General features: G+C 32.0%; 1 protein-coding gene across 1 annotated transcript in view; it reads right to left on the minus strand.

Annotated features, from left to right (window-relative positions):
* Positions 1-13647, minus strand: part of LOC129218125 (mitogen-activated protein kinase kinase kinase kinase 5-like) — a 148036-nt gene that overhangs the window by 68588 nt on the left and 65801 nt on the right. Inside the window, exon 12 of the mRNA XM_054852334.1 lies at positions 1557-1633. Coding sequence (XP_054708309.1) covers positions 1557-1633 — 77 coding nt within the window. The remainder of the gene's footprint in view (positions 1-1556; positions 1634-13647) is intronic.

Consider the following 13647-nt stretch of genomic DNA (forward strand, 5'->3'; position numbering starts at 1 on the left):
TTTGTCTATCCTACATTAAGGCTATTCCAAATACCACAAAACACTTGTCAGTTTTCAATTCATCTGTTCTGCCACCAATTCAATAAAAAATCTTTGAATCAAACTAGAATCTCAGCTTAAAACAATTTTGCACCTGCTTAAACTTTGCGAAAAATAGTTTTGGATCATTGACAACAGTGTTGAAGTGATGACTCTGCTTAATATGCTTGCTATTTATTGTTTAGAGACTTTTGATTTTGAAAATTTATTTACAGGTATCCCACTTAATGAACTTTCTTTTTTTTTGCAATAACAGAACTCTTCAAAACTGTTAAGGTTTCCTTCAATTTGAATGTAAAAATTTTCTCTATCACCTTTCAAATTTTGTGTTTTTAATAATTTTTTTCTACAAATGGTAATTTATGGTTTCAGCAAATTAATAGTATTGCAATGGGAGCTAATTTTGGCTCTACATTAACAAACCTTTTTCTATTATACTATAAAAGAAAGTTTTCCATTGATAATTCTTCCTCAGCACCTCTTTGCTGTAGATACATCAATGATTTATTATGTATTAATTTTTACAATTTCTCTAAACTCTGTAAAAAACAATCTATCACAATTCCTTAACACTTAAAAAGTCCAGCTTTAATCTCAACACTCATATTTTTTTGGATATTAATACTATAATTGGCTCTTTATCTAAAACTATGGTTTATGACAAAAGACGTGAATTTCAATTCAAAACTAATTGCCTGCAAGATTTTTCCCATTTTTTTCTGGAGGGGGGGGGGGGGGTATTTTTAATACAATAATTCTTTAATATAAGAAAAACAATACTAATTCCCATATATTTTATTCAATAATTTTGGTGGCAAAATTCTTCATTGCAATAGAAGTTCACTTAAACTGTCATTAAAAGTAAAAAGATTCTGAAAATGAACAGATTTTATTTTAATAGGTATATAAATTTAAGTTTGAGCAACTAAAATGCCTGCATTTCATATTTTAAACAACATTCATGTTGTAGCACTATTTTTCTACACTGCATTGTTCCTATTCGAATAGAATCAAATCAACTTTTTCACCAGCAAGCCCCACAAACAAGTCAAAAAATATATACTCTACAGATACATACTGTTTCCCCCAAACTTACAATATTTTGAAATTATCTTATCTCATTAGTTCTATTCCCCCCCCCCCCCCCCTCTTGCCCACTTTTGCTGAGAGATGACTGAATTAATCTTTCTGCTAAATTAAATCATTTATTTCAGCTAAAATTTCACAAAAGCAATTATAACTAAATATAATAAGTATGAAGCGTAACAAAATTGCTATGCCTTTTTCTCAACAAAATTTCAATTCTTAAATATGAAAATTTTACAACTACACACAACTCATGATTACTTAAACATGGATTATTTTCATAATTTTATATGTTCTCATTCTTTTAAGCAAAACATTTTTCTAACTGCCTTACTTAGTGCAATTAAATTAAGTGAACAACACAAAATGTTACTCATGTTTCAACATTATGACTTAAGTTAGATAAATGGTAATAGAGACACTGTTCCTACTTGCATATAACGTCTGATTCTAAATCTTGCTCCATCCAAGCAGTAGCTAAGTCATATGGAGGTTCTACCACTGTTTCCTGCAAAAAATAGATTGCATAAAATAATAAAACAAACAATGCATAAAATTTAAACATTTAGCATCTTCACTTCAAATAAATGAATATTGATTTCATTTGAAAAATGAAAAACAATGAAATAATTCCAATGTAACAGAAAAAAAGTTTCAACAAGATTTTTTTTTTTTTTTTTTGGAAATGAGCTGAATCTGTAAGGAGGTTTAGATTTAAAATAATGTGTATAAAAAGGAACAAAAATTCAATAAATACTTTTAATTTTTCAGGGATAGAAGTGACATTTGAAAACAAAAATATAGGAAAATATAGGAATTTTCTGAAAACAATACAGGAATTTTTCGAAATAATATAGGAACGTTTTGAAAAAAAAAAGGATATACAGGAATTTTTATAACAAGGCTGGCAAGTATGACATTTTTTTTTTCTCAAAATACAATACTACTATTCTATTAAAAACATGTAATAACACTACTACCTGACATAAGTGCAATACATATGCATAAATAAGTCTAAAAATACACACAAAATCAATTTTACAAGAATCAAAAGAGGGTAAAATAATTTGTACTAAATAACATATTAAGGCTTACTTTTTTAAAAATAAAAAAAATAAGACGAAATTTTTTGTAGGTGTACACAAATCTTTCTTAAAATAATTGTATTACTAATCAAATTCTTGACTGTCCATAATCAATCTCTAAACATAAGTTGCTCACTGAAAATTCTTTCTAGTTTTACAAGTTCAAAATAATAATTTAAAAAAACCCCATAAATAAATGGTTTCTTTTGAAAACAGCAGCAACAGTACCAATACTTAAAATGTACAATGAATTAAATTTCAACAAAAAGACTCACTCTACTTTCAAATGCCTTTATTATAAAATTAGTTAATTTGAATCCAAATTAAGAACTTTCACATAATCAAGTTTGGAATTTTAAAACATATTTTCACAAGCAAAACATATGTTACAATGAAGTTACATCATTTTGCGCAATTAAATTTTTGTATTGAATTTTGTACATGACTATTCCAGGGTTCTCACTCTCATTCAAGAAAAAAATTCAAATACTTATTTACTATGATGTAAATCTTGTGATAGCTCTTGAGCAGTGTTCCCTGCTAAGCAGTTTATGATAGCAGTTGTTTCTGTCCGAGCACAACTGTACTTTCTTTGGTACCTACAAGCCCGGGAACATATTTTTAATGAAAGGTTTTGCATGATCAGATATTGCGATGAGAAAGCTGTGCTCCAGAATGAAATTTGTGAATAAAAGTTCTGTTCTAATTATGTTATCACTTGACGATGCAGTAAAAACCGAACTTAAAGTCTTATAAGTTGTTAAAACATGTGCATTATCTTTCCGTGTGCTATGCTGAAATCAAAGTCACATGTCACACAGTAGTATCAGGGGTCAATCCAGGTTTTACTTTTTGAGTCCCCATTTTTTGTAAAAAGCAAAACATTTTTGAATTTTTTTTATTTTTGTGAAAAAGAAATTATTGTGAATTTCTTTTTCTTTTCTGGAAAAAGTTTTAAGGTAAAAATTAAAATCACTTAACGATTTGTAAGTTAAAATTTAAACGTATACAATTTTTTTTCTCAGAAAAAATCTCTGATATACTTTTTGAGCATCTTTTTCTGAAAATCCTGATTTTTCAATACCAAATTCGATCATAGTTGAAATCTACGATTTCTCATGACTTTCAAAGGTACCCAGTAAAATATACATTTGATTTAGAAGTATTTGGTCATTAAAGCAACATAAACCAGCTGAAACATTAATGACTAATTCCACCTTGGCTTAACCCCTTGAGGACCAGCGCATGGAAAACGAAGCGCAGCTACGGGACCGAACGTTCCGAAATGGAACGCCGCCATCGGCCCGAGCATTTACAGCAGTTAAGCCTAACTGAACAAAAATATTCATATAAAATCAGCATTTCAAAATAATGACTTGAAATTTTAAATTTGCTTAAACAATGTACTACTGATTACTAATTATTAATATAAAGACTATTACATTATTAAAAGGGAGTGAAATAAGTAGAATACTAAAACTTTAACTATGTGCACAAAGTTAAATAATATGTGCACAAAAACAAAGTTAGAGTTAGACATCGTGAGTGTGCAATCAAAGAAAAAGAAATGTAGCAAAAAAATATGTTCCTTATGTAATTTTAATTAAAACAACTTAGGTCAACGAATTTAAACTAGTTAAATTCCCACGCAACAAGTCTCAAAATTGCTTCATAATTCTCTCGAAAACATTCCCTTTCATTCACTTCGCTAACCATTTTTATTGCAATGTTCCAGTCTCCAAATAAAAAAGAATAAATAAAGAAGAACAATATCAGAAAGGATTCAAAAATAATCATAAACTTCAGTGCCGCTTGAAATCCTTCCTGTACTCTCATCGAACGGGGAATCATAAATGTCTGGAACACATACGCAAAAATATTTTAACCTTTCTCCCCTCCCCCATAATTTATTCAGCTAGATGTATATCTCTTTCAATTACTCGTAACAAAAAAAGAGAAGCAAAGATATAAACAAGAGCAATTAAGACCTCATAAATCGTATGCACAGAGCAGTGATTCACTGTTGCTTACATTAAAAAAAAATCTATCCCATTGAGAGGTCCAAATAAGAAACTAAAGCGTGTACATGAAGGTCAAATACCATGTGACTCGAATATCATCAAAGTTATAGCCATTTAGAGCCATCTATTATCGTTTAAATATTCAATTCAATCGTTCCATTTCGAGAAAGCGTATATGTGACGCTGGGACGTCAGCGTCGATCAGAGCGCGTAGCGGATACGTGCCGCTGGGCTGATAAGAGAGGAATTGCTGTGTAGCGTCCGCGTGACGCTGGGTGCGAACGGGTTAAAATAAACCAGACTTAAAAAACTTCGTGGCCACCGCTGTCACCAAGTTTCAAAGTACAAAAAGTGAGAGGGGGAGGGGTCAGTTTTTACTACTTCCATTAAAGAAATAAATACAACCTTGCACTTGTTTACAGCTTTTTGGAAAATTTAAGTTAAAATAGGTTTTTGAATTATTTCAAAAAAAAAAAAAAAAAAGAGAAGTCGGCAAGAAACTGCATTTTAGATGAAATAGATTTCTAAGTTCATAGCAAAACCTCCAAACAATGAGCATCAAATGCAATTGTGCAGATAAAATTTCACTTTTCAAGAAACTAATTAAATAAAAGAAAAAAACATGGTTTTTGACACACTTTATGTTATTTTCAAGAGTTTGCTTTGAGATAAGCATCTAAAATTCTGTTTATAGAAATTTAGGCATTTAATAGTCTTGTCTACTTCAATCTTAAGAATGACCAAACATGGCGACTACGCGAAAAATTTACGATAATAGATTTTTGAATTTGATGCATAAAGTAATTGTAAGTATTTAAAAATCCTCAAAAAAATGCAATTCAGATGAAATAGTCATTTTTCAGCACATTAGCATCCAAAGCAATAAAGATAAAATAATATTCTGAAGGTAAAATTTTAAAGATAAAAATTTGGATTTTTCAAGAAAATAATTGTTAGCCAAAAAAAGAAAAATAAATTCTGGCACATTTAGTGGTATTTTCAATAGTTTTCATAGCAATTAATTTCCAATTCTGTTTTTGAAAACTTAGGCACTTAAAACTCTTGTCTACTTCCATCTAGGGAATGACCAAAAATGGCGACTATACCAGTCTAGATTTTAACTAGCAGCATAAAAATAATTTAAAAAAAAATCTTCATAAAACAACAATTTAGTGGAAATGCTAGTTATTAGGGACCAAAGCAATGAGGGATAAGATGAAATTTTAAATTTTAAGTTTTTCATTTCTTTAGAAAACATTAAAATAATCGGGGGAAAAAAAAGATTTACAGCACATTTTGCATCATTTCCATTAGTTTGCAGAAAATAAATATCCAATTGTGCTTTGTTCTTATAAACTTAGACACTTAAGCATCTTGTTTGATTCCATCATGTGAATGACCAAATATGGCGACTATGTTTCACACGTAACTGCTGGTCCGGTAGCTTTCCAGTTGAACAAAAAATGATCGTTCCAGATTGACCCTATTATGTTGTTCCGTATATTTATATTATGATGTGAAATTTTGAGAATGAGCAGCTTTTGAGATGTGGAATTTTGTGAATGGGGCCGCTTTCATGATGCGGAATTTTGTGAAGGGGCCGTAGGCTAGTCGCTCAGGGGACTAATCAAGTGAGGGGACTAGATTTTGACTTGACCTTCTGTCCAGTAGTCTGCTTTAGTACCATTCACTTTTTCTTTTCTTTATTGGTATCAAAAGAAAATTGGCTACATATCCAATGTGACATTAAAAGTACGTACCTATATGCTTCTATTGATGAAATAATATATATGAAGCAACCCCCAGGATTTATTGAGAAGGGAAAAGATAATTATGTGTGCAAATTGAATAAAGCTATATACAGCCTGCACCAAAGCGGCCGTCTGTGGTTTTATGAAATTGAGAATATATTGCTTAAAATTGGTTTTCATAAATTTTTATCACGTAATTGTGTTTATTATACTGATAATGTGATTTTACTCTTATATGTTGATGACATTGTGTTATTCAGTAAGAAGGACAGGGATATTAAAGATGCTTTGAATTTACTTCAAAAACATGTTGAAATTAAAATTTTAGGTAAAACTAAAAAACTACTAGGTGTAGAATTTGAAAATGAAGGAAATGGCTTAAATTTACATCAAACTGAATACATTCGCGTAGTTTATGACAGATTTAGTAAATTTAAAATTCCTATTTCTTCTTTACCTATTAGTAAAGGATGTGTTTATTCAAAGTTAAATTGTCCTACTACTCCAGCTGAGATTGACGAAATGTCAAAATATCCATACAAGAGTTTATTAGGGTGTTTATTAGGACTCGACCGATGCATCGGCACCGATGGTTCAACTATTTAGCCATCGGCATCGGCATCGTCGGCCGATGCTAACTTACAGGAAACATCGGCCCATCGGCGTTAAAAACATCGAAAAATCGATGGAATTGGCCGATGTTTTCGAAAAAGAGACCTTTGCTGTTTTACTTTTTAATGAAAAGTAAAGGGAGTTATTGCTTTCATATGAAATTGTTTACTTCAGTATGAATTTCTATTTTAGTCACCCCTGAAAGAGTTTTTAATGCTGCATTCAGGTACCAAACAAATTAATTATTGCATTGTTTCTTGCGGCTGGATGTACGTATGTATCTCTCATAAGTCATAATTCAAAAATGGTAAGCTCTAGAAGGTTAAAATTTCGCATGTGTTTGTGCGTACGTTCAAGTTGAGCACTTCCCCTTGTTTTCGATCGGGTGTTCTAAAAAGCCTATTTACTCATTTTTTTGTGGCTATTAATTACTTATTTCAATACAAAACTAATATAGCGTCTCAGACTGACGATCATTTGGTGATATATTGCCGAATTGGAGACCATGGAAACAAATATGAGATGGTGAAACCGGTTTTTGTGTCATTTTCTTAGATTCCCGTTGAACTGACGGTAATTTTTAGAACACTTGCTGCCCCTCCTCCCTGCATTTCTGAAATTAAACTCTAGTTGCACTTCCGAGTTGTTTAAAACTAACATCATTCATAAAATTAGATATTTTTTTTTCAAACTTAATCTATTGTTTAGAAAGAATTTAGAGCATTAATGTAAAAAATTGATTAAAGACGTTTTGAATGATGACATAATTCGGATATCAAAGGGACTTTTGAATTTTTTCTTCAGAAGTGCTAAAGTCGACTCAGAAACTAGAAACTCTTCCGAGGCGTTGGTGGTAGCGGTTTTGTACTAAACAAATGAGGCCGTAGTTGGGAACGAAGTTTAATGTTGTGAGTTACTCCAAAATCAGCGGGGGACCCCCCCCCCCCCGCTCCTCCCTCGTCGTTTCAAGCATTTCTTAAATATTTAGTGATTATTTATTTTGCTCAAGAAATGTCATTTCGCGTATTTCTCATTCTTGTTTCACCTACACTGTAAAAACGATTCAGAAACGTTCCTGGAAAAAAATAGGCAGCTAATGTGTGCCCAATTTCAATCAGTAACATATCTTACAAAAACCAGGAACGTTTTCCGATACGTCAGTAACCTTCCTGAAATACTGGGAAATCTCCCCTGTTAAAGCCAGTCTTTAACCTTCTAGAAAAATTGAATATGTTTAATATATTTGATTAGAACCTTCCTGGTTTACCAATAATGCTCCAGAAGCATTAGCGCAATCACGGCCAAAGCTACGCGAATATTTGCAAGCAAGATCCAAACATATTCATTGCCTGAAATTCCTGCTTCGCAAAGCTGCAGCTAACCAGTGACTTATTTGCTCCCATTGGGAACTTAGTTAATCCGGACGGGCCGTAATTAAACTAAAGCCAATACACGTAATAAACACGCTCAGTTAACCTTTAAACTGGTAGCAAAAGCATTTTTCACACCAATGAAAAGTCTGCATTCGTGCATCTTTTAGCAATTCAGGAAACTTTTTTTCAAAGATTCTTGATTTACGGGGAAATAGGTAAAAATCTCTGAAATCCCGAAACGTTCCACGGAAATAACCAGTAACGTTTCGGAAATTTTTTACATTGTAGAGTCTGGTGGGGGAAAGTGGTCAATGGGGTTAAGTGGTCATACGTCAAATAAAGGGCTATAGCTTGGAAATAAATGTTCGAATGAATGTGAAAATTTTATTTTAGAGTTGGGCAGTTAGAAACTATATTTTGGATACAAAATTTTACAACTGGCAAAATTTTATTTGGTAATAAAAAAAACTATTTTGCGTGAATATGAAAAATTTTAAAGTCTAAACACCTCATTTAACTTCCTTGGGAAATTTTGTTTGTTGGAATTATGAACAGATTGACTGCACAGGAAGCTTCCTACATGTCTCAAGAACTCTTACTCGTTAGCAGTTAGCTGAATCTGTTATAGATAATTTTTTAGAACAATTTAAGTAAGATGGGGTAAAGTGGTTATAATATTAGTCTTAACGAATATTGTTCTTCTAATGTCACTTAATTTTTAAGTATAAGGCAGATAAAAATTAAATATTAATTTTACTGAATATGTATTGTTTTTATAGTAAACGGAATTAAATATACTAGTACATGCGTATACATACGCACATATACTCGTGTAGGCACGTATATAGACGTATTCACATAAATGCACCAATAAATGCGTATATGGGTATCTGCAAGTATTTTTTATCTGTACAGATATGCATTCGACTATACACGTATATGCTCGTTTATACTCAAATATATACGAACACTTATATACTCAGGTAGACACGTATATACGCGTACATACTCGAGTAGACACTTACATACTAGCATAAGAAATACAAGTATACAGGGTGAGTTTAAACTCTTGAGCAAATTACTAAAAGTTGTTAGAGGAGAGGATAAGAAGCAAGAATCATAAGGAACATTTGGTCATAAACACAATCTTGACGCGCTACATGCATGCTGAAATTAATGGATGCAAAAAAGGTCACAAATTTATTACACAAAGTCAATTTTACACAACATTTTAGGTCTTTAGATAGTTTTAAAGTGATTGATGAAATTTGTGGCCTGCAGCTGTAATACATGCGTCGCAATCACAAATCACTCTCTGTTGAAATAACGAGAATTCAGTCGCTGCGCCTTTGTTGCAATACGTATATTAAAGCTACTACAGGCCGTAACTTTTAACAACTGCTCTAAATATTTCTTAAAAACTAAAATGTTGGGTAAAATCATCTTTGTGCAACAAATTGTGCCCTGTTTTGCATCCATCAGTTTTTGCTTCTGAGCATGTAGAGCGCAAGTGATTATAACTTCCTTATGATTCTTTGCTTCTTATCCTCTCTTTCACACCCCTTAGATTTTTTCCCAAGAGCTTGGATTCACTCCTTAGGCATACATGTATGTAAGCGTATATTCTCGTGTATGCGTACATGTACTGGTGTATACACGTAAATACGTCTGTACAGGTATATAATCGTGTTTACACGTATACATGCGTATAAACTCATACTTCCATATAAATATATATTTGTGAATAGACACGTTCAAAGACACACTGGATACTTGTGCCCATTGGTTTTTGGCGCGAATTCCTCCAAGGGGGGGTGGAGCAATGGGACTTTTTTGAGTTACGCATGCTTGCTATTCCTCAGGAAGTAACTGGCGGAATCAAACAAAATTTGGTCCATATGTTGCCATTAACAGGAACAGATGCTGATTCAATTTTGGTGTCAATAGCTCAAACGGGGGTTGAGCTATAGAACGTTTTTTGCCGTCAATTATGACTGTTGTATCTCCAAAAATAATGAACGGAATGAAAGAAAAATTTATCGGCAAGTAGTCCTTAGTGGGTATAAGAGCTGATTTTATTTTGGTGTCAACAGCTAAAAAGGGGGTAGCGCAATCGCCCGTTCTTTTTTTCCATTGTGAGTGCCCTATCTCAAGAAGTAATGCTACGTTCTGGTTGAAATTTGGAATATATGTGAATCCATATGTAAACAGGCTTCGGTTCAATTTTGACGCCAATTGCTCCAAGAGGTGTTGATTTTTTTTTTTTTGAATAAAAATAGCTTTATTAATGCAACAATAAGAAAGATAAATCGTAATAGATTGTCGTCTGCGTATTTCTCGTGATTTTAATTGTATGGAAATGATCGGAAATATTATCTCAATGATTTAAAATTTTTAACTGTTGCCAAATAAAATATTTGTAATTAATTCAAGCAAGGCTTTTAAAATAACTTTCAATTTTCGCTCTTTGCTTTGCTTTTGCAATAATTCAGACATTGGGATGGTCCTCAAGTTTTTGCATGTGTAATTTTGTTTTTGTTGGGAATATTGCTTCCTCGTCAAGCATGGGGAGGGATCAGAAAAAAAAAGAAAAATATAGAAGAAAGTTTCGTGATGGCCACAACATACTAGTTTTCTGTTGTAAGTAACTATTTTCATGTATTTTTATAAAATCAATGAACAAGTTATGTTTGTTTTCATCATATTTTTAATAATAAGTTATAGAAATGTTTCAAGAATTTTCTATTAAGCAATTTTTTAAATTTCAGCAAATTATTGTTAAATTGAAAAATTTAATTTGAGTTTGTTTGTAGTGCTTCATAAAAGATTAAACAATCAAATTGTTTAATATTATGTGTGCAAACATCAGATCAAGTAGTATATGTATTCAGTTATTATTAACTTGGGGTTAATATCGAGTTTGTTTATTGGTAGCTGCGTTTTTAGAACCTCAATCTTTTCATCGCTATTTCTTTTTTCAGAAAAAATTATGTCACCGTTATAGCTTTTATGAAAAATGCAAACTTTTCTATTCAGAAATTTTAAAATAAGTATAAAAATATTCCTATTACATGATTTAATATTGTAATTTATCTGTTACATTTTTGTTTAATTTGATGACTAAAAAATGTCTACGTGCAATCTTTCCACTTTTGTAATTTGTTGATGTAATTTGTTGCGTAATTTGTTGACGGTTTCATATTTTTATTCTTAATTTTTTTTAATGATTAAACAACATAATTTAAAGTTTTTTAACTATGTATAGTGTATATAATCCATACATTATCACAATATTGCTGAAATCTTAGTTATATGTTCAATAAAAAAAACAAAAACAAATCAGTTGGTTATTAAACAGTGTCTTTGTTTTTCTTCCTTTTTTTTTGGCTGTTGTTCTTTCTCTATCATCATACAACAGTCAAAAAAGAGAAGCATAACTACATCCTATATAGACTGTACGTAGTACCATCCAAAATTTCGGGGACAAGCTGTGTAAAACTTTACCCAGAATAGTTCACATTACCGAAGCAGATCCACCTTTAAAGGGTCACCTTGAGGGACTATGTACTTCTGCCAGTATTCATATAACTTTTGGAAACACTCCTAGAAGCCTTTTTCGCAACCTACTATGATGCAGCTTTATCTTCTCCTGACGGAAGAAAGCGGCGTCCATGCAAATGTTTTTTTGCTGGGAACAGGTAATAGTCACACGGAGCTAAGTCCAACGAAACTTTATGTTATTTGTTAGTCATATCAGAGCATTGATCAATCAAACCGTGCATCCTCAACATGAAAGTCGCCTTCTTCCCCACGATGAAGTTAAGGCAGCAGTGCAAGAGGCCTTACAGGAGGTTGCGAAAAATGGCTGCCAGGAGTGCTTCTGAAAGCTATACGAAAGTTGGCAGAAGTTCATAGTCGTTCAAGGTGATTATTTTGTAGATAGACGTGCTTCGGTCATGTGAACTTTTCAGGGTAAGGTTTTATACTGCTTGTCCTCGAACTTTTAGACCATACTACGTACGTATGGGTTTTCAACTTACTATTTCATAACGTTTCTGAGTGACAGATGTGTCGTAAAAACTTGTTAAGTTTGAATTGGGTGGATCATAAAATAGAAATTAGGTCGAAATTTGATTTTTTTTTTAATTACAAATCTTTATTCGTAGAAAAGAAAGTAAAGTGAAAAATGAATAAATGATCCTTTAAATCCCCAACAATCTTATCAATTTATTTCCGTTAATTTTTTTTTTGCCATCGGCCAACGGCATCGGCCATCGGCCATCGGACAATCGGCCATTTGGAGAAAAACAATCGGCAATCGGCCATCTTTGAACAATTGGCCAACAATCGGGCATCGGCCCATCGGCCAAAAAATGCCATCGGTCGAGCCCTAGTGTTTATCATTTATTTCTAGTAGAACACGTCCTGATATATCATATGCTGTTAACATTTTCAGCCATTTTCAAAGCAACCCCAGGAATTGTACACTGGGGATGGATTGTTGAAATTACTAGGATATGTTTTCCATATTAAAGATTTAAAATTAAACTTAAAATGTGAAAATGTTCAACTTATAACTTTTTCGGATGCTGGATTTTGCTACAAATAAGGATGATAGAACCTCATTAGGCGCTCAACTTGTTTTACTTGATAAAGCTCCAATTGAATGGCGCACGTTCAAAGAATGAAGCGATTCAACGATGGAAAGCTGAATTTATTGCCATGACCGAATGTGCAAAAGAGCTCATGTGTGTATGGTTGATTCGGTATAATTGACGAATGCATCAAAATAAAAATTGTTAAAAGTTGTAAAATTGAATCTATTTTGTATGTGGATAATCAGGCTACGTTAAATTTTGTTAAATCGTCTATCGAAAATCATCGTAGTAAACACATTGATGTCAAATTGTTTTCCATTCGGGATTTAGTTCATAAAAATATTTTTCGCGTGAGATATGTCAAAAGCAAAGATAACATGTCCTGACATATTCACAAAACCTCTCACCCGATTAGAAAATTTAAAGATTTATAGAAAATTGTTTTTTGTACTTATATAATATAATTTAGAAACAGTTTTAGAAATTTTCGAAATTGAATGGTGTACTTTAAATTTTTCTTTGCATCATGTTTTGTGAACTTTTTTTTTGCAAGTTCTAACAATTTAATTGCCCACCTGAATGTTTCGGTGGCCTTTTTCTCCCTATCGACCGGGATGCGAACAGCTTTTTGTTACGTCTCGTTAAAAGTGAAAATGTAATTGTCAGTCTTCCCGGGGAGTTAGGGTCTATCACGAGTGTGCATGAAGGTCTATCGCGAGTGTATTTGTTTTTCATTTTGTGAGACCCTATTTTTGAATATTGGAAACACCACTAGTTCCCGTTAGAATTTGTAATTTTATTCATTGAATAAATAATGGGTGCAAAAATGTTATTATGTTATTAAAAAAAATTTAAAAAATTTTATTTTTTGAATTAGTAAAAATGAAATTTTAATTAGTTTAAGGGTATCAGACAGTTCTTTAAGTATACGAAGGTGAGCATTTTTTTGAAGATTTTAGTGATCTTTTTGTAAATGAAATGATTTAGTGAGAAATAGATAGTTAGTAAAAGAGCTTATTTACATTTCGTTATTAACATTTCTCAATATATGCTTATACTATACTATTTTTAAGACTGTGATA

The sequence above is a fragment of the Uloborus diversus genome, chromosome 3, assembly GCF_026930045.1.
Source record: "Uloborus diversus isolate 005 chromosome 3, Udiv.v.3.1, whole genome shotgun sequence".
Taxonomy (NCBI): Eukaryota; Metazoa; Arthropoda; class Arachnida; order Araneae; family Uloboridae; genus Uloborus; species Uloborus diversus.